Consider the following 22,688-nt stretch of genomic DNA (forward strand, 5'->3'; position numbering starts at 1 on the left):
CTTGTCCAGGCCTGATGTGTATAAAAGAAATGGAGGATGATGCTCTGCGTAGTGCAGAGATGCCTTTCAGTATTCCCAGTGCCACTGGTCAGGAGGTTCACCTGAGCCACAAGTACTCTAGGATCACACCTGAGAACAGGGCTGAATATGTTAAGCTGGCCATGGAACACAGGTGATCTTATTAGTTGTTTTTTTTACTTTAGCTATCATGTGGCATTGAATTCAAATGCTTCCAATGGGCTCATCCATTCTCTCCTCTCTAATCTTAATGTAGCTTTAGAAAATCTTATAGAGAAATGGAGAGCTGACTAAAGTCATGATTCTCATGGGACAATAAAGAATTTTTGAGTGTCATGCTTTTGATTCAAACTTTTTTTTTCTCTGCAAAATGAAAACAACAATAAAGAATGTGATTTTTTTTTCATTCCTCTGACAAATACATGCTTTGAGCAAAATCAATCTGATTACCCCTATTAGTAAATAAATAAATGTAATTCCTCTCTCCCCCAGACTGCATGAGTTTGATGAGCAGGTGAGGTTGGTGAGAGAAGGTATGGCCCAAGTCATCCCTGTGCCTTTACTCTCACTGTTTACTGGCTATGAACTGGAGACTATGGTAAGTCCAGGAGAACTTAGACACGCCTAACCTTCAAGTATTGCCATTTCAAATGATGTATTAAAAGGGTTTGTTTTTTCAGAATAACTAATAAATACTGTGTTTATTATGTAGATGGACATTAAATACAATTCAACTGATTTAAGTATTTCACATGTTACTTTTGAGTGAATCTGATGGGAATGCAATGTATATTTTGTTTTCAAGAGTTGTTGTTTTTGTGTGATGCACAAATTGTAAGACAAAGGTCCTTATGGATAATAAAGATTTATTATTATCATTATTACTTTGCTGTTTTGGAAAATAAATCTACATATGGAACTCTTTGTTTTTAAAATAAATAAAACAAATTTGTTTAATTAGCTAATTTAAATTAGCTTTTTTTCCTTTAGTAATAACGTCTTTTTTTTTTCATGTTCCCTGAGCCACTAAAATGATGATGATCATGATGCTCATTAAACTTGAAACTAAACACAGCAGCCATTATTTAAAATGTTAATGTACATTAAAATAAAAATTTGTCTTCATTATAAATTGAGCAAACAACTATCACTTCACTATTTTATTCAACTTGATTAAATATTTTTTTGTAACGCTTTAATTTCCAATTTTTTAAAATTCGTATTCCATGATACCACATGGATTTATGTGGGTCTTTAAAACAAATCTATTAATGTTTCTGTGTTTCTAGGCTTGTGGTAGTCAGGACATTCCACTCAGTCTTCTGAAGTCTGTGGCCACCTACAAAGGAATCGAACCCAATGCTCCTCTCATACAGTGGTTCTGGGAAGTGATGGATGAGTTCACCAATGCAGAGCGTTCCCTATTTCTTCGTTTTGTCTGGGGCCGCACTCGGCTGCCTAGAACCATTGCTGACTTTAGAGGCAGAGATTTTGTTCTTCAGGTAAGCTACTGTATATAATTGTACTTGACAACATTCATCATCAGCTATTGTAGAGTGTTTAAATAAATATTTATACATATAAACATAGGTCAATCACTCTTTCACTTATGTAATCCTTGATTTGCAACTTTTAAGACTTCTTACAGTATACTTGAGGCTAATAGTTTTTTTTTTATTATCTTATTGTTGCATTGATACAAAAATAACTAAATTTCTTGCTTATTCTTGCAGGTATTGGATAAATACAACCCCCCTGACAACTTTCTACCTGAGAGCTACACCTGTTTCTTCCTGCTGAAAATGCCTAGGTACTCCTGCCAGGCTGTGCTCAGAGAGAAGCTCAAGTATGCCGTCCACTTCTGCAAGTCCATTGACACTGATGATTATGCCAGGGTAGCCCTGACTGGGGATGCTCTGGACGAGGACACCCCAGAGGCCAGTGAAGTCCATCAGATGGACAGCATGGAAAGTGAAGGGGAAATAATCGATTCTGATGCCAGCTGAAGAAACCTTTAGCCTGCTTGCAATACATTTATATTAACGAAACAAAACATTGAGTAAATGTTTTTTTAATCCCCCTCTTCAAGTTCATTTTGTCAAGGTTTTTGTGTACTAGTAAAAAGACTGATTTATTATTGACCTCTAATTCTTAGCAAGACAACAAAACAGCTGATGGATTTTGAATAAATATTTAATGAGCACCACATTTACTGAAACTTGACAGTTATGTTTTTGTCATTTACTACTGATGTCAGTAACACCTAATTATTATAATCTTCCTAGGGCATTGACATCATCTAATAAGTAACACTTCATATCTTTCTCATATGTCTGTGTCATATTTTATATGATCATAGACACAATCCAAGCCACATTTTTACTTAAAGTAAATTTTGTGACAATATTTTGTTTTTAATTCTTTTCCTCTCAACAAGCCATTAGTTATGTTTATGATTGGACTGTTTCCTAACACTGCAGTTGTGTGTGTATATATCTGTGCCAAATGTAAATTATTTCTTTATTTCATAGTTTGAATGAGTTGCTGCTGTTTGTTGTTAGTAGAACACCTGGTGAAAATCTATATAGAAAGCAACTATTGGATGTTTGGTTTGGACATTACATCAGTGTTGGATATTACACTAATCATACTTAAACTTCATAGTGTTGTTTTATTATGTATATAAAATGACTTAATGATCTCTTTCCTTTGTATTGACTTCGTTTTTGTTTACAAGTGTTTTTACATTTGTTATCACCCGTAATGAAATCTCAGTTGCATTCATTGTTGTTTTGTTTTTTTTATATAAAAAAGCAGACAAAAATATATTTCATTTATGACAATTTAAATAAATGCCTTTTGAAATTGAAAAAAAAATTAAGTTTTAATTACATAATTTCATTTTTGTCATGTGTATATTTTGAAGGAGGATTTTGTCACAAAAAATGTCCATGTCATGACAGACTTAAATATTGTTGTATGGATGACAGTATTTGACAGTGTACAAATCACATGTTTGGAAGTATTTCATCTGTGATGACCTCCCCCTCTCTTTACTAGATTACTTCTCCCCTTTCTCCCTCTCCAGCTGACAGCAGGACTTAATTGTTTTGTGTTGTTTTTTTTTAGGTGTAGATTGACTTGAGTCACACTTGACTTGTTAGAGCATTTTTATCTGAAGACAATTTTGTGACATGTCTAATAATTTATATTAGTTGTATGAGGTCATACTCATAGTGTTTTTAAGTTTGAGGAGTTGAAAGAGTGAGTATGTTTTGTGTAACCTCTATTGAGACATATTATTCTTGTAGAGGATAACATTTGAAATATCTCTCTTGCCAAATCTTCTGTCAGAAAATGTTTATCTTATGAAATTTGTCAAAAGGCTGTTTTTTTTTAATTAGGAGAATGTTATGACAACAATGTTTGTCAAACTAAATAGCTCCAATTATATATATCTTTCTTGCAATACTGTCTTGATTTCTTTACACCAGCATAAGGGGTGAGTTATTAAATCTCACTTTGTTCATTGTGGCTCAACATGTGACTATTTCTGGATAGCAATATAAGAGCTCAATATCTGATAGGAACTTGTAACTAAATTGTATGTTGTCATTTAGGTATATAGATGAGTGGGGTAGGGCAAATGTAACAAATTATCAAACATAACTGTCTCCCATTGATTTTAATTTTTAAGTTCCTATTATTGATGTTTTTTTTTTATGTTTTGTATTTTTCAATGACTTATTACTTTTATTTACTGTTTAGTGACTTGAAAAGAACATTTAAAATTTGATCACTTTTTTTTCCTTTAAACACATTGTGAACATAGTGCTTGGTGCACTTGTGCACATTTCAAATCTGATTATTGTTTGCCGTAGTTCATCTGTGTTTGGACTGCTCAATGGTGTTTAGTTTGTGCTGTATGCTGAATTCTATTTAGGCTTTGATTTGATGCTTAGCAGCGGTGTTGATTGATGACCTTGGCTGTATTTTGACCTACGAAGACTAACTAGTCTATGACCAAGTAAAAAGTGCTTTTAGTTAAAGATGGGTGACTTGCACACATTTATTGTATACTGTAACATGTACAATAATTGTGAATTCTTAGATTGCCAATGTGAAATAAATTGATCTTGAAACAATTCAGCTTCTTTTTTTTATTTAATTTTTTTAATGTTTAGATAGTATGTGTTTGTGGTGTGTATATCTGTGATTGTTACTGATTTGTCAGGCACAATGTCCTGGCTCTCACTGGACATTTGCCCTGAATTGTTGGGTTGCATTTAACCCAAAATTCCAATCCTACCATTGTAAAAACAATCACCTGCAGCATCTCAAAAGTTGATACAGATTTTCTTCTGTGTTTTTTCCCTTCAAGATAATGATGGTCCAAATAATGTCTCATGTGCACAAATATCTTTTTCATCAATGCTTAAGTTTTAAAATGGCATTCTGTTAACATCTAAATATGGAAACTAGTTTTTTTTAAATTTAAACCTAAGTATCTTCTTACATATATTGCATTGAACAATCAAAATCAAGGATTCAATAAAAAAAAAATTTAAAAGCATTTAGTTGCATCTACACCCCTCTCACGATCCAACCCGGTAACAACAACCTGATATAATTTAGGCCTACAAATGGCTTTAAATATCAATTATTAGTATACATAGATATTTGACTTTGTCCTCAATTCTGATATCTGCACAAAATTAAAAAGCCCGCAGACCCACTAGATGGGTTATTGTAGGGAGTGGGTTAGGAAAGGAAGGGGTCGGTCGAGTTAGGGGAGGGGCAATCGCCCCTACCGCCCGCCCTCCTCTTGATTTGCCAGTGTATCAATAATTGATATAGGGCCCAAGCATAGAACATTGATAAAAAGTTAATGGTTAGAAAATTAGTTAATTATTTACTGTTTTTTCTGTGTTATAAGCTGCTGTTTTAAGAGAAGAGCAAGCTGTAGGCCTACACATAGCACTGACCAATATATGCTATTAAATCAAAATACATTTTTTCTGTGTTACAAGCTGCTGTTTTAAGAGAAGAGCAAGCTGTAGGCCTACACATAGCACTGACCAATATATGCTATTAAATCAAAATACATTTTAGCGTTTATTTTGCTTTCAAATAAATTATTTCTTCTCGTAAATTATAAAATTAAAAATATTTTTTTATTAGGATTACGTAAAGTCTAAAAATAAATATTCTAAAGGATTTTTTGAACATTGATATTGAAAGCATATTTCATATTTGGCCACTGCTATCGAGTATTGATTTTCTACATAAATATTCATCAATCCAACATTGGCCTGCATGTCTATAAAGCAGATTGTCAACAAATTAGTGTTTTAAATATTGGCATGGATAGTGAATAGGCCAAACTTGTAGCCTACATGTAAAGGACTTTAAAATTAAAAGAAATTTACAGGTTGGGGGAAATTCGATATTTCCAAGGCTTCCACGTAATTAAGCCAAGGAATTTCCGATATAAAAACGTGACGAAAATTTTTTTAACAATCTAAGGTTGACTTCAACCTGTACTAAAGTAGCCTACACTTTTTGTGTTTAGATGTAAGCTGCTAGTTATTAAAGATGTTTACATAATAAGTTATTGCCTAATAGAATATTAGAACTTGATTCTGTGTATTTGGCTACACTTTGTTTTCCTCTTTCGAACAGGATATAGGATACATTTTTCTCAATTTATTTTTTTAGTTTTAATTTCTTTTTCATCAATATATTTCTGTTTATCTAGATTAAAATTCTAGATTTAGATGAATTTGTTTGTAGTGTACCGTTATATATTTAGATTGAAATAAAGAAAAAGATTTTAATGAAATCGTTAAAGGTGTATCTGAAACACAATTGAACATCGGTGTCAATTTTCGCACCTGAAGCAAGTTTTGCTCGCTACGCCTCTAGCTGCCTGGTCGTGCTGTATGCGCGCCGGACTGTCGTTCGTTCGTCTCGATAGTCTTTTAAAAATGTATGTTAATCTTGATACGGTGCCAAAATCAATTGTAATGAATATTAACCTGCATTAAGTACATGATTAAGTATATGATTACGTATATATGATTATACAAACACGCCAAGAAGTATTCAAACCTATCACCACAATTTCAAAATAAATGTATTCCTCACCTGGGATCCACGCTGGAAATTTTTTTTTTAGATTTATTAAAATACACGTTGAACACTTTCTTAGACCTAGGTCCTCTTGCGCAGATAGGCGCATAAGTCGGTAAGCTCTCATAGAGATCGATTTTAGGCGACTTCAAAAACCTATTCCCTCAGGTGTTGCCCCTAGATTTTGGGTCTTCCAAAAAGTTGCGACGCCCTGATTTTGCTTTCTTCATTTCGTTTTCCATGTTGTGGCTGACTTTTTAAACGTCTTGCTTTAGGATCTCTTGAAGACCATACAATGTTCGGTCACCATTTCTTGTAGGGGACGAAAATCCTTGCGACAATGAACCTCTCTATTGGTGAATAGATCTCGTGGTGTGGCGGTCGAGTGATAAAGTACTTAGCTTCCGAACCGATGGGTCTCGATCTCGATGAAGACTGGGATTTTTAGGACGCCTCTGAGTCCACTCAACTCTGACACTAGTAGGGGAAAATAAAGCCATTAGTCGTTGTGCTGGCCATATGACACCCTCGTTAACCGGTTACATCATCTGCCCTATTGAAAATCGCAATGTCTGAAAGGACACCTGTCTTTCTGCCGAGGAACCAAAGAATATCGAGAAAAATATAGTTAACATCGTGTTTTGGGCCTCGTATGACTCCTCTGCCTCGACATTTAAAACATATAGTCAAATAAGATAGACATTTTGATGTAGCCTATTTTCACAAGTTATAAAATTGCTAAATTTCGACATATTAGTTATTATAAGCCTACATAAAATATATTTTTTAAAATTTATAATTTGAAAAGAAAGGAACATTGACGTATTCTAAAATTTTTATTTGATTGAGTTGGAAGAAGTGGTCTGTATCCAAAATAAAATAAATGTAAAACAATAAATGAGAGCTTTTTATAATATATCAAAGCAATCTATTTTGTTCTATATGTATGAATGAAACCACGTTTTAAACTAGACGTATTTAGTTAGTTTTACAAAAGTCTGAAAAAAAGGCTTGGGGTCATTTCCCAAAGGGAAAATAATATTTTCTAATTCCAATGTATAGGTCTTTAAATAGATCTATCACTCTATTTAATTTGTGTAATTTTATGATAAGAAAATGTGAGAGTGAACAAACGTTGAAAAAATCGACATATGTATATTGACTATAGTCTACTTACTAAAGATTGAATTCTAAATTGAAAGGAAAGCTGCGAATGGGTTCAAATATCCACAAGTACGAAATAAAATTTCAATAAGCAAGTATATAATTGTTATTACAAATATTGTAATTTCTTCACAAGAAAATATCATTGGCCTCCTTCAGTCGTAGAACGACTATGGTTCATCTCGCACACTTCCTCTTATGGCTGTGGAGCTCTAGTTTGGAGAGACACCCCCGTCCTCAAATATCGCAGGTTAAGGTGGCTTAATATACCGATCTCTTAAATGGAGGAGGAGGACTGTATATAGGCTACTTCCTCTCCCATGTTCCTATTGCCATTTTTTATCAAGTGGAAACGATAAATTAGGTACCACATTTTTTATATTTTCATTTTATATTTACTAATAATTGAATTTTAGATAAGAGGGGGGAGTGACATAATATAAGTAAACACGTAAAAATATAATTAATATATTATTTTTATTTGGGAGGGAGCGATCGTCCTGTACCACGCCTGGTTCTGCCAGTAAATATCTTATATATTCATATATAGCCTATTAATGATCAGTATGGCTCAATTTATATCTTACAGGTTTAGAAATTGAGAATGGCTTCTAGTAGTAAAGCTAGTGTAGAGGCTATGAAACAAGCAAAGAAAGAAGACAATTACCTGCCCAATTATTGGAGAAAGAATTTCTATAAATTTCTTGTTCCTGTGGATGATTTAACAAAGACGGCTATAACAAAAGTTGTCCACGACACATGGAGAGAAGATCTGGTGGGAAAAGGATTAGATGCCAACGATTTAGCTCTGTTAGGTCATAGGAGACTGGAAGTTATAGAAGTGCACAGGGTGGAGAATCCGGTTGTGTTTGGCAGATACCAAAAAGCGAAAAACGATTTACTGGACAAAACGATAGCTCTAAACGAGCCAAGTCGTCGTATTGTCAGCATCCATGACTCATCCAATGGCGATCCTAATACAACCAGTCTTCTGGCAGATTTCTTGAAAAGGGATCTCTGTCCTGAGATTAACGAATGCTATGTTTTGCATGGAACTAAGACCGACAGAATTGGAGCGCTATCAGAAAATGGACTGAGAACAAAAAACGCAAATCCCAACGCCATGTTTGGTAAAGGGATATACACGACGGACAGCTCAACAAAAGCTGATCAATACGCAGGTATTTATAAAATCTATTTTAAATGATAAAGTAACATTGTAAAAATATGTTGGTTTTATTTTTGTCATTGACATTTGAATACAAGGGCGAACTGTGTGTCTAAATCGACCCTGGTATTATCATACGATCCAACCCTCAAAATGATTGCCGCATGTGGTAAATCTATTGTTACCTGCCTTCATAATTATTAAAACTTTCATGATGCATCGAAAACTGAACGCATGCATGCAACCTTGGGCTTAATCAGGCCTACTTTAACACATTGTATTTCTACATTTAGTTAGATATAACCATAGAGGCTATAGGATATCTAAATTTGTAGAATGCAAAGAACTGTACAATTGTAATATTAATTAGTTTGAATACTTTATTTGACTTGATTTTGAAAAAAATGTGATATCATTAATGGCGTGAAAAATAACACTTAAAAGGTAGCAACATGATAGCTCTTGCAATACGTTTATCTATCCACATTCAAGGGAAGAATGTCACTCATCAACAGTCTTCTACAGGAAATTTTGCAATAGATCTTGTGTCATGATGCTTTTAAGCCTATTCTTTCAACATTTCAACTTCTTTCACGAGTTAATTGGGTAAGCATTAACTCAAAAGCCAAGCGAGCTATTACAAAACACGCCCCTACTTCTTTCAAATCCAGTAACAGTCAGATTTGCACAGTCCACAGCAGCATTTGCAAAACTCTAAACAATCTGGAACGACAAATGCATAGCCATTGACATTAAAATCAAAATGATGCCATCCCTGGTAACGGCCACATTTTTTTTCTTATACGATTGCAATTCTTGGACGCTACTGGAGATCTCAAGAAGACGATCCTAGCAATGGAATTAAGATGCTACAGAAAGATCCTAGGTATCACTTACAAAGACCGCATCACAAATGAAGAGATTAGAAACAGTATTATTACAGCCATCGGACCCAACACAAACTTAAACTCCATGTTCACATCACAATTAAGGTCCTCGGGGCAAAGACCTTCCTTCAGAGAACGGTACCAGGAAAAAAAAGAAAAGACAGATAAAGAAAGCGATAAGAAGACAACATAAAAGAATGAACAGACCTGTCACTTGACGAAATTCTATCCAATGCAAAAAGTCAGAGAGAAATGGAGAAAGACAATGGATTTGTATGGTGCCTCAGCGATTCAACAGACTAAGAGATAGGTGAAGGGGAACGACTATTGGAACAATTACAAGACAGCTGACTTTGCACTCACCTCCATCGCTCACAATTACCATCATCAATTCATGACTTAATTGTTAATGCCAACCCGAGTAAGTCAAAGTCGAATTCTTTACTGTCTCAAGACACAACTGTTTCGCGATCGAAGGCCACCGCACATTTATGTACCAGCTGACCGGGTATTTGCCCGGTTTCCAAATAAAGTCAATCCTCCATGTTTGAATAGATAATTAATATACCATTACATCAGAGGCTGTAAAAACTTGTATTAATGTTTCCTATCCATTTCTATCTATCCCCTTCTACATTATTTCGAAGACCTGAAGTTGACAAAGACATGTTAGACGTTTTTAGGGTGCTGAACAGTGTAGAGATGGAGCATTTCTTCAGTTCTTTGTCATAACTCTGTATTCCTTGGACAGTATCATAACAAGCTTGCGTCTTGAACCACTTTAGCACATTGTTGTGTAGATATCTTTCTTTCAATGCTTCTGAGACTGAGGATGCGATACTTTTTTTTAGCCCTGCACTCCATACACGTAACGCCTCTATTTGTGCCGCGTTACGTTTTGCTGTCTTTTTCAGTGCACGGACCAAATATTTGGAACTCGCTTCCCATTCGGCTCAGATTACATTGAAACCAATAAAAGTTATACTTTTTAGAATAGTCATTTAACTCTTTTTTATGACTGTTATGTTCTCATTGAGCCTATATTCTGTCTGTCAACAGTGCTATGAAAATTATACTATTTTTTAATTGACTGATTTTCCGTGGCAACGTAACAATGAATGATTTGAACCACAAAGGTGGTCACTCTTTAGTCAGCCAGATCTTTTATTTATATATATTTTTTGTGCGCTCACTAAACATGATTGTCTAGTTTAAATGAGTTTTACTAATTTAAAGTATTTTGTAAAAATATTTTCTTGTTATTTTGTTAGTTCTTTGAGATTAAATCCTATACATTTATTATTTGAAACATGTATTTCCATTTACCGAATTTTAAACTCTTGTATGAATGGTGTTCAGTCAATATGTAATTGCTATTCTTCCTTGGGCTATTGTGAAGATACCAATAGTAAAAGCAAAGTACGTAAGTATTCTACGTCTTTTGATAGAGATCACCTTTAGTAGCGTGCCAAGTAACAACCCTATTACTTTATCGGTAATCCAACTAGCTTTGCTCCTGGAGCTTCAGTCCATTCTTTCTCACTGTCTATATTATTAGACGGGTTTTTTTTATGTATAGTGCTTACTATTGATTTTTTATTGTAAAAAATGTTTAGGGTTTTTTTTTTGACTTGGTTTAAAATTTCAAAAAAAAAATAATAATTTTCTATTACCGGTAATATTTTAATCTTCAGATTTTCGTCACAAACGTAGACCCCTCCATTATAGAAATAAACTCGTCCTGTCACGTATACTTTTAGGCAACGTTTTTCTTTATAAGGACATGCCTGAAAAAGGTAAGAACAACTACACCTAATCTAAAATATAATTTCTTTAGATATATACGCAGTCAATAAATTATTATCACGATCATATACACTCCACATAAATTTTATTTATAAAAAAAAAATATAAAAAAAATGCCATACACAGTATAATGCCCAAAAAAAAAGAGTAATACGAAGATAGTGTTTTTTTTTTTTTTTTTTTCCATGAAGATATGCTTTTTCCATAAGACTCGAAAAAGTTTAAGGATAAATAAAAAAAAATTTGGTTATATATTTTGCTTATAGATTGGTCTGTCTTTTTTTAACATCTCGTGGCTTTTATAAAGTATCAGATTAACCATTCTATCATAGGTCTGAATATAGGCCAATTCTTTAGATTTACGCTATGTGGTTTTTGGTCATGAAAATGGCTTAGTTGTTGTATGGAACCAAAAAGTAATAACAAGTTGAATTTTTCGTTTTCTATCGTCCACGACAGGAGGAAGAATTAGTGATGATCAGTGAGTCATTGGGGCAGATATAGATACTATTTTTTTAAAAATTAAAACAGAAATAGGGCCTATACAAGGTTACAAAGACAGTTTGTGTGGAAACACGAACTAAAAAATCGGCCCTCGAAGTGGTCCACCCAGGCAGGTAATAAGGCAGGTTTCAATATTTTCAGAAAGAATATCAGAATGAAATTCTATCAAAGACAAATGACACAGAAGAATGGAGACAGAAGGTAGACAAATCTTGTGTGGTCCCCCAGCGGTCCAGCAGACCAAAGGATAGGTGAAAGTGAATGTGAAGTTAGATGTGAATCTTGCCTAACTGATGTCTTATATTGAATATCTAATTGATCTAATTGTTTTGTAAAGGGACAATCTCTTATTCCTCAAGAGAAAAACATTTCCGTAAATAAAAATGATTACGTGTTCTGTGTTTACCGGAACGTACTGCAGTTTACGCGATAATATGAAAAAACTACTTATGAATTTTTTATTTAAATTATGTTCCACTTGTATGCATACTAAATAGATTTTTTCTCTTTAAAAAACATTTTTTTGTGTGTAAATGTAGTAGTTAGTATAACAGAACTTACAAATGTAAAAAAAAAATATTTTTTTTTTGACAAAAAATCTAAAACCGTTTTCATAAATGTGTTATCAATATAGTGTAAAAATGTAATTTCCCATACTAAATAGCCTCCCGTGTTTGTTACTATTAATAGTAAATAGTTGTAAAAGTGGTGTATTTTTTATGAAAAAACTGCTTGCATAAATTAGACTTTTCGCTTTCAGAAAAGAAAAAAAGTATCCGTTGCATCAGAACTTTGAATGGTCTAAAATCTAGTTTACGAGATCTAAACGGGACGGACGGACAGACATTCCACACAAAACTAATAGCGTATATTCCCCTTTCGGGGACAGGGTAAAAATTGAAAGAAAAAAAGTTGTGAATTGCATCAAATCTAAACTTACAATTACATTGAAACCGGCCTAATAGTTCTTAATTAATTAAATGCCATCGAATATTTGTATATACATTTTTTGTTGGATTTAAAACGTGACTTTATTTTCACAGATGAATGTAAACTGTCAGGCCCTCCGTGTATGAGGTGCTTGCAAGACGTCTGCGATTGTAATTTTACCAAGTTTGACTCTGTTCTGGGAGAGCACAAGTTGAGGTTTAGAGAGTTTGTGACCTATGACGAAGACAAAATATACCCAGAATACATTATCACTTACAAACGAAGGAAATAAAATAATTAAACATAATATTCGAAGATATTAAAACTCGAAAAATGCTCATTAAAGTTACGGGTAATTAAATATCGACCACAGATTATAAATTTAATCTAGGGCAGTACGATACCATTGTAAGCCTATGTTTTAATAAAAAAACTAGTATAAACTGCCTCCCTTTGAGTGATCTGTAAACTCTTTCATATAGCGAATGCTCATAATCATCCCAGTGATCTTTTATATTTATATTATATAACAGCTTTATAAAGCAATAAATAGGTACAGTAAAATACAAAAGATAATGCATTCCTAGATAGGCATATAGAATATAGAGTGATTAACGAGGTCTTTATTAATAGGCCTACATAGCTTATCATTGTTATCAGCGCTTCCGATATCCTGTACCCCAAAACGCTAGTTATTTATAAATCCGCCTCTTTTCTCCTTTGGTTTGCGCTTAGTAAAAACAAAAATTTAGCAATAAATGAAAAAAAAAATGTTCTTCTTTTATTAGTTTATGCTTTAGTTAAAAAAATATAGGCCTACTTATATGAATTTCACATAGAAACTATTACTTTTAAAATGTATTTATTGTGTGCTAAGTTGTGTGTTTTAAATTGTTTTTATTAATAGTTCTTTAAGTGGCCCTTGTAGGATGTAATCTGTAACACACTTTAAACTTTTAAATGTGGACTATTAAAAAGATGCAGAGGCTAACCTTTACATTTACATATTTTTAGGTTTCATTTCTTAAATTTGAGCCATTATTAAAAAGCTTATACCAATTCACTTTGTCTCCCACACCCATTTTCGGATCAAATTGAAACTTTGCAGAATTATTAATTGAGGAAGAAAATACAAGAATCGATTCAATTAATTACTGGTAATTCATTATCTGTTTGATACCGACAAGGGAAATTAATTCACAGTATTCAGAGATCTGTCTAAATATTTTGGGTTTGTCCACTCAGATATCTGTTATTTCTGCCACAAACATTCTCGGACCTAACGAAGCATGAATCACTTTAAAAATTAACAAGTTAGTCAACCAATTATTAGGATTTTTTTTTTGTTTGATATTGAAAAAGGGAAATAACGTCTACACATTAATGAGAAATATAGTTCTAAATTTTATATTATATTTATATTATATTCTAAATATAGTTCTAAATTTGGAGTAGTAGTAAATGTAGAGCTCCTTACCTAGGATAAACCTTTTTGTTGTTTTTTAATTTTTTTTTTTTATTTTGCTCGTTAGTTTTATGAGTGATTCAATTTAAGTTACTTAGTATCAATTATTTAATGCATGAGGAAAATAAAGTCCTGTGTATTGTTATACACTCGATACAGGGAAAGCATTTTTATGTATCGTCAACTGTAAAAACTACACGTTATGGACGCTAATAGATAGGCCTAATTCTTTTTCTCAAATGATACAAACGTATTTCGACTATTAGCTCTTGTTTCTTAACAGAAGTAAACACTTTTTATCGCATTGATTTTTATTGAACTCTGTTATGTTGGCAGGCGAGACCTATTTATATAATAGAGGCCTACCTGTCTAGCACTGTGATACTTCGTTGTAACATTCCAAAGGGACCATCCATTTTTATTTTGTTTTTTTTTTTTTGCTGTGTTTGTTATTTACTTTGAAATTTGAGTCTATAGATTAATTCATTGGTGACTGGTGCCTGTTACTGTTATGAATGCAAGGTCCTAATTACTTGTTACGTTTTATCTGCCCTTTCCCCCGAAATAAAGTTCAACTTTAATACGTGTCCACGTGTATAGTCATTAGTGAAGAATGTAGGCCTACAATAATTACTCAAATGTAAGACGTCAATGGCGGGAACAAGAAACAAAAATTAAAAATACTTTTAAAAAAGGACAATAGCTCCTTTTTACAACTTATATAGGACACAAATACTCTTTCGTCCCTAGTGGTATCAGAGCATGGAATGGGTTGCCTGAGCTAGCCAGGAACACCAGTGACTTAGTAGAATTTAGGTCATTGGTTAGTAAGGGCCTATGCATGACTAAATGCATGACGCGCTGGACGTAATCGTCTCCTTTTATGAAGTAGGCTAACATCTGTATTATATAAGATGAGATTTTTTCTCTTAACAACTAATGAATTTTTACATTAAGAAACAATGGAACATTTTTAAAACGTCCCATCCTCTTGCCACCCCTAGAAAGAATCCTGGTTTTAAGCAAATGTAGCCTATAGATCTACTAGACTTAATATTTCAATGATAGTCCTTTAGATCTAGACCTCAAGACTTAGAAGACGATGCACGAATTTCTCTGAACTTTAATTTATTAAGCTCTTCAATGGATTCGGAAATACGCGAAGATGTAGCCTCTAGTCCGTTCAAGATAAATATTTTCTTCATCTGTAGCTAAATTTAATTTTTTTTCTTTTTCTAAAAAATATAACGGTCAAATTAGAGTTTTCCCAGTGTGGTTAACAAGTTAGTAATTCTTTTCTTAACGACATCCACCAGCTGTCAAATTTCTAAGAAAATAGTTAAAGCGTTTACGAGATCCATGTCCAAATTCCACGAACTTGCGAGTTGAATGATGGTATTGTAAAAAAAAAATACATACTTTCTAAACGTTAAATACATTCTAAGTAATGTTCTAATAACATATTCACATTGTAAATTATTATTTTATTACTTTTAATTTATTATAGACTATTATTTAATTGTCTTCTAATGTTTATGCACTTTTGTAAATAAAATTACATACATTTGAATATGCCAGCTTTTAATTAGAATGTAATCTAGATCTGCTACATTCAATGATATTAAATAGCTAGCCGATATCCGTTCTACGCAAAGGTTGAAATGGTATGTATGTTAAATCCGTCAATAAAACGTCACGCATAACAACGCTCTCCCAGCCCTTAAACAATTTTCTAGCCCTTAAATTCTGCGTTCTTTTTTTTTCTTTCATCCTACAAACGAAGGGCCCAACACCCACTTTTATAGACTTTGCACAAACACTTTTTAATGTCCGTCAGTTGTAGCCTTCCATCTCCTTGCACTATAATACTCCCCACATACGCACACACAATATTTTTAAATGAAGCTCACTTTTCCGAGGAACAGTTTGAAAGAAGAAAACATCATTATTCAGAACTTCGTCTACTCTTTACATATTTATCTTTACTTTGTCAGACATTTAGAATAATCCAAACTGTATTATGCCCCCCCCCCCAAAAAAAAAAAAAAGAAAAAGCACGTTCACACACTCATACTTTTAATGAATAGATCCCTATATTCACTGTGACAATATTTAGGACTTTTTAATTTTTGATTTAGAATAGAGGACTATTTGTAGATCTAGATCTAGTTGTTTTAAAATTGTTCTACACAGTATTTTTCCTGCAGTATAATGCCCCCCCCCCCTTTTCACATAAACTCACAATATTTTCAAATGAAACGCCACTTTCTGATGAACAGTGTGAAACAAGAAACATCGCTATTCGCAACTTATTCAACCATATTTACGTTTTATTTTGTCAAGCATAGATCTAGAGCTAGTGTCACATTGTTTAGAATAGCTCATCTTCACAATATGTATTATACACCGCCTCATCAAAACACCGTACTGACCATAGGCGTAGCATTCATGGCGCGAAGGGGTTCAATGAACCCGGGCCCACGATCCATAGGGACCCACAGTCTGCATGTGGCGTAACAAAACCATGGCTCAAAGTGATTTATTACGTCTGGGCCCATGGCTCATGACCAGTTGGGGCTCAAACGGGCCCTTAGGGATGACACCAAACTGGAATACATTATTGCACTTTCGTAAAGGCGATTCAAATGTATAACCTTAAAAGTCTTCTCAAAATATCCTACTCTTAAACCAAACGTTAACTTCAAAACGTTAAACCAGAGTCTGTGTACCAGCGGCCTCGACTGCTTTGATATATAGATCTGTTTCATTTTATCAGGTTTATTGTTGTTACGTGCGCATCTTAGTGTAAATGTGAAATGGTGCGAATGCGTGTTGAAAGGAGAAGAACAAAAATGGAGGAATATGAACAAGAAAGTGTTTTCAGTATTAATAAAGAGTAAAGTATTTATAAACTGTGATTTGTCGTTTTCATGTCTAAAGAGTCTCATCCAATATGAAGACGTAACAAGTGGCGCCCAACGCAAAGGTAACCCACGTATCCCTCTATTCACAGGGGATCTCCTGTCAGCAGACAGTAGAGATAGTAAAATCTAGATCTAGAGACAGGAGAACATTCGATTCGATATTATTAGAAATAGACTATGGCGGACAGGGCTGAGGTAGCAGCGTTGAAGGAAGAGGGAAGGTTGTTGGAGCTTGAAGGGGCAGAACTAAGAAAATACGTACAAGAAAGGTTGATGGAGAGGGAGAGATTAGATAAGGAGGACAAAAGAGAAAGGGAAAAAGAAAAGGAGAGATTAGCGATGGAAAGAGACAAAGAAAAAGAGAGATTAGCAATGGAAAGAGACAAAGAAAAAGAGAGATTAGCGATGGAAAGAGACAAAGAAAAGGAGAGATTAGATAAGGAGGACAAAAGAGAAAGAGAAAAAGAAAAGGAGAGATTAGATAAGGAGGACAAAAGAGAAAGAGAAAAGGATAAGGAGATAGTAGCAATTGAAAGGGAAAAGAAAAATGAATTAGTTGCCATTGAAAGAGAAAGATTGGCGTTGGAAAAAGAGACAGCATAGAGAAAGTTAAAAACAAACCAAGAAAAAGAGAGTGATAAAAGAAAGGGGGAAACTACAGGGAACAAACTAGCAAAATATAAAGGTGCGATATTCGAAGAAGCTAAAATGGACATTGACATTTTTTTGAAGAAATTTGAAATTGAAATGAGAGAACTGGAATACCCCGAAGACAAATGGTCATTCTTATTATCAAAGTCATTTGTAGCAGAGGTCCCATCGAAGATATGCATGAACCAGAGCAGCTATAGCGTGGTGAAAGAACAATTACTACGAACGTACGGAAAAACAGAGGCGTATTACCGTGAACAATTTGTTAACTGTGCGATAGAAACAAATGATGACCCACAGACATTCATGGACAGAATGACCAGTAGTTTTGAAAATTGGACTGAAACCGCCAAAATAGAAAAGACATTTGACGGTCTAAAGACATTTCTAATGATAGACAAAGCAATTTATGAGTGTCAGGAGGAATTAAAAATATTTTTGTTGGAGAGGAAACCAAAATCCATAGAAGACATAGTAAGACTGATAAGGGCCTATAAGGTGGCACATCCAGATAAGAAACTATTCAGAGGCAGCGACATAGAAGAAATAGTTGCATTTAACAGAACAAGAGATACACGAGACAACTACATCAACAACGGCAGACGATATAGATATGATGAACAAAATAGGTTTAGAGGACAAGGAAGGAACCAAATGGGTAGTAGACCAGGACAGTTTTATAGTAACCGAGGTCGATACCAAAGAAATGTACAGGGACGATTCGGCGGAGTAAGGGATAGAAGAGATCAAAGCCTGTCAATGTTAACATGTGCAGGAAGCCTTGAGTATTTTGAGACCTTCGTGGGAAACAAAATAGCAAGGACGATACGAGATTCTGGCAGTACAATAGTGGGTGTTAATAAGAAATTAGTAGAAGAACAAGACTATACCGGCAAATCCAGGAATTGTGTGATGTTTGATGGGAAGACTGTACAATTACCAATTGCTAGAATTAAAATTGATACACCATATTTTACTGGAATTGTGGATGCATGTGTAATAGACTATGCTCATATTGATTTGATTATTGGAAATATTCCAGGTATAAAGAATTGCAATGAAAAGGATATGGGAAATTGGAAAAAGTGTTTCGGAATGAGTATTACTCGATCCAAATGTAAGGATCTGGATGCAGGAGATCTGGAAAAATTATTCCAGTTACCAGATAAGAAAAAAAAAAAAGAAGGATTATTACAAAACTCAGAAACATTAGAACTTAATAATGTAGTATTCGACAAGGAAAGGTTTATTACAGAACAAAAAAATGACCTAGAGATGCGTCAGTTGGCCCAGAAAGGAGGTAGAGGAGGAAAATTTTATATAGAAAGAGGAATTTTGGTAAGAGAAATTGAGTCACAAGGAAGAAAAATTATACAGGTTGTTGTACCAGCGGAATTTAGAAATATCATATTGAAGAATGGGCATGATGAAGCATATGCAGGCCACATGGGAATTCACAAAACGAAACAAAGAATATTTAGGGACTTTTATTGGCCATCTATTAGTAAAGACATTAAAAATTATGTGTTGTCGTGCAAAGTTTGTCAAATGAAAGGCACTAAAAAAATCAGAGCCCCATTACAAAAGGTAGATATACCAGAAAGGCCATTTAGTAAGATTGCGATTGATTTGATTGGACCCATGCCGGTGATATCAAATAGGGGTCATCGATATATTCTAACTGTGATAGACGTGTGCTCAAGATGGCCAGAAGCTATTCCACTAAAAAGAATTGAAGCCAGTGATATAGTTCAAGCGTTATATACATTATTTACACGGTTTGGATTTCCTGAAGAGGTACTGTCAGATAGGGGCACACAGTTCCATTGTCAACTAACGACAACATTTTTGAAAATGTTTGGAATTCGGCAAAGGTTTACAGCCCCGTATCACCCGCAGAGCAACGGTATTTGTGAACGTTTTAACTGTACGTTAAAGAAAGCGTTATCGAAAGTAGCAGATGACAATCCCAAAGAATGGGATGTGGCATTACCCTCAATCCTTTTCGCATACAGAGAGAGCCGTAATGAAACCACGGGGTTTTCACCATTTCAGATGATTTATGGAGGAAATCCAAGAGGCCCAATGACAATTCTTAAAGAACTAATACTCCCACAAGAACATGTTGGAAATAAAGAAAGTTACGATATAGTGACAGAAACCAGAAATAAAGTAATAAAGGCTTGTGAAGAAGCGAGCAAACATGTACTTGATAAAAGTGAACTAACACAGTCTAGGGTGAATGAACACAGGAAATTGACCAAACTAGAAGTAGGTCAAGATGTTTTGGTATTACTAAAGGATAAGGAGAATGTACTATTCACGAAATGGTTGGGTCCTTATAAGGTAACAAGGAAAATTAGTGATGTGGATTATGAAATTAAAATTGATTCAAGGCTGAAAATATTTCATGTGGATATGCTAAAAGAATTTAGGTCGCAACAAAAAAGTGAAAAAAGCAGTAAAGAAGATCCATTGGTCATAGGTGCATCCGTGAGTGTAGACTTTGAGACAGAGGAAAGATTGGGACACATAGAAACAATTTCAACCGATGCCAGTCAAACATGGAAAGATGTGGAAGTGACGGGAATCTCGTCAGAAAAAACGAAGGAAGTAACAACATTATTGGAAGATTTTAAGAATATTTTTACAGATTTACCAGGAAGAACGAATATCATAGAACATGATATCATAAATTAACAGGCAGAGTTCCAAATAAACTACCTCAATATGCTGTACCATTACATCACAGAGAAGCGTTACAGAAAGAAATAGATGAGCTACTTAAATTGGGAGTAATCGAACCATCTAATTCGTCATGTGCTGCACCAGTTGTGCTGGTTAAAAAAAAATGTGGCAACATTAGACTGTGTGTGGATTACCGTCAACTAAATAAAGTTACAGAATTTGACCCATTCCCAATGCCACAGGCAGAGGAAATGTTTACTAAATTGAAAAAAGCGAAACTTTTCACCACGTTGGACCTTTCTAGAGGATACTGGCAAGTACCTCTAAAGGAAGAGGCTAAACCACTATCCGCATTTAAGACACCGTTCGGCGTCTATCAGTGGAATGTGATGAGTTTTGGCTTAGTAAATGCCCCAGCCACTTTTAACAGGATGATGGCAAAGATACTGGGTCACAGAAGAGACACTATTTGCTATTTGGATGACATCTGCATCTTTAGTGAGGATTGGAACGAACACTTACAGAGTCTAAGAGAGATATTTGCTATTATCAAGGAAAACAATCTGACATTGAAACCAACAAAAATAAAAATTGGACTTAGTGAAATTCCTTTTTTGGGATACAAGATAAAAAATGAATCAATTACACCATTGGAAGAAACAGTTGCAAAAATAATGGATATTAGTATACCAAAAACAAAAAAACAAATTAGAAGTCTTTTAGGTCTTTGCAATTTTTATAGAAAATTTGTTCCAAATTTTGCAGAAATGATTGAACCTCTTACAAATCTTACAAAGAAAGGGAAATCTAACATTATAATTTGGTCTGAACAATGTCAAAGATCGCTAGACAAGATTAAGAGGGTGTTTTCTGAAAAACCAATATTAAAATTGCCCGATAGTACTAGAGAATTTATTTTGGCAACGGATGCTTCATCCATAGCTATAGGGGGCTGTTTGATGCAAGAGTATAGTGGAATTGCACACCCTGGTTTTTATGTAAGCAGGAAACTAACCCTTGCAGAATTAAACTATGCAACTATTGAAAAAGAGGGGCTGGCAATTGTGTGGTGCATAACAAAGCTAAGTTTTTATCTGACGGGGGCTAAATTTCAATTATGGACTGATCATGCTCCGTTAGCATTCATTAATTTAAATAAATGTGGTAATAATAGAATTGCTAGGTGGGCGTTACAACTGATGGACTATAACTTTGAGATCAAAACAATACCGGGGAAAGAAAATGTTGTGGCAGATACATTATCACGCTGTACTTAAAGGTTGGGGAGATTGTGTAGAGTATATCATGACTACTGACATTCTGTTAAGAATTAAGCTGTTTTATTGTGTACATTTGTAAATTCTGGCACGGAGTGTAGTAGATATTCAACAGAGAGTTGTTCAATTGTGAGTGTACACAACAATGATTAGTGAGCAGATATAGATTTGAATTGAATTATAGGCGGGGAGTGGTATTAACGAAATCTGCATGATTACATAGAGATATGTATAGATATATATATGTCAATTGTTCATAATAACAATTAGTATTGTGATGGTTACTATCACAATTGGTGAATATAAATGTTATATGTTAAAGCTAATGTTAGAAGTGTATTGGTATTAATATGATTTTGTTTTGTATGACATTATGGTTCACTATGTTACAGAGAATTTAGATTATTTTTAACTTGGAATAGGCTGATAAGATATGTGGTGATTAGTATTTTGGACGTTCGATGTACATCGAACTTGTTAAACAGGGGGGGTGTTACGTGCGCATCTTAGTGTAAATGTGAAATGGTGCGAATGCGTGTTGAAAGGAGAAGAACAAAAATGGAGGAATATGAACAAGAAAGTGTTTTCAGTATTAATAAAGAGTAAAGTATTTATAAACTGTGATTTGTCGTTTTCATGTCTAAAGAGTCTCATCCAATATGAAGACGTAACAATTGTAATGGTGGCAAATGCGAGTAACTGGCACCTAAATCAGTAAGCTTCTGGCAGGAGGGGCTCTTTACCCTGGCTACCAAATAGGAAAAAGAAAACTCTAAATGCATATCTCTATTGCCTTGCCGCTATACCGAAACATGGGAAAGGCTTCTGAACTCAACCCTGAGGAAAAATTCAAGAGCCGGCGACCAAAGGCAGCTTGCAGAACACAGTGCTAGACCCTGGAAGAACCTGCAACGCCGCTGATACCCACATCAGCTGCGTGGAAAAGGGTAAAAGGCTTCAACTCTAATTTTAGCTTGAAACAATTTCAGTAACAAAATATATTCTGAAAGTTACCTCACACTTGGAATTATTTTGTTATTGTTATTTCCATAGAGTAGTAAAGTACAGATTGCT

The 22,688-nt window shown here is 34.2% G+C and overlaps 3 protein-coding genes across 8 annotated transcripts in view; all 3 read left to right on the plus strand.

The window, feature by feature from the left end:
• Window positions 1-4,164, plus strand: part of LOC106066440 (E3 ubiquitin-protein ligase HERC2-like) — a 120,442-nt gene extending 116,278 nt beyond the window's left edge. For all 4 annotated transcript variants that reach the window (XM_056038993.1, XM_056038994.1, XM_056038996.1 and 1 more), the window contains 4 exons: window positions 10-172; window positions 511-616; window positions 1,308-1,520; window positions 1,752-4,164. In XM_056038993.1, the coding sequence (XP_055894968.1) occupies window positions 10-172; window positions 511-616; window positions 1,308-1,520; window positions 1,752-2,024 (755 nt within the window). In that variant the 3' untranslated portion in view covers window positions 2,025-4,164. The remainder of the gene's footprint in view (window positions 1-9; window positions 173-510; window positions 617-1,307; window positions 1,521-1,751) is intronic.
• A 1,131-nt stretch (window positions 4,165-5,295) lies between these two features.
• On the plus strand, window positions 5,296-22,232 carry LOC106066442 (uncharacterized). 3 transcript variants are annotated; one of them, XM_056038622.1, is made up of 5 exons: window positions 5,296-5,592; window positions 7,451-7,678; window positions 7,904-8,495; window positions 11,064-11,165; window positions 12,723-22,232. In XM_056038622.1, exon 5 carries the CDS (start codon window positions 17,707-17,709, stop codon window positions 20,347-20,349), a length of 2,643 nt encoding a protein of 880 aa, XP_055894597.1. In that variant the 5' UTR covers window positions 5,296-5,592; window positions 7,451-7,678; window positions 7,904-8,495; window positions 11,064-11,165; window positions 12,723-17,706; the 3' UTR covers window positions 20,350-22,232. The 3 variants fall into 3 exon arrangements, with proteins under 3 accessions (XP_055894597.1, XP_013080918.2, XP_055894598.1); XM_056038623.1 differs by lacking the exon at window positions 5,296-5,592 and adding an exon at window positions 5,626-6,007; XM_013225464.2 differs by lacking the exon at window positions 7,451-7,678 and having other exon boundaries at window positions 5,298-5,592.
• LOC129921602 (uncharacterized) lies at window positions 7,919-12,901 on the plus strand. The gene is made up of 2 exons (XM_056039347.1): window positions 7,919-8,495; window positions 12,723-12,901. Exons 1-2 carry the CDS (start codon window positions 7,919-7,921, stop codon window positions 12,899-12,901), a joined length of 756 nt encoding a protein of 251 aa, XP_055895322.1.
• Window positions 22,233-22,688: the final 456 nt, after the last annotated feature.

Source organism: Biomphalaria glabrata, chromosome 8 (assembly GCF_947242115.1).
Source record: "Biomphalaria glabrata chromosome 8, xgBioGlab47.1, whole genome shotgun sequence".
NCBI classification, from domain to species: domain Eukaryota; kingdom Metazoa; phylum Mollusca; class Gastropoda; family Planorbidae; genus Biomphalaria; species Biomphalaria glabrata.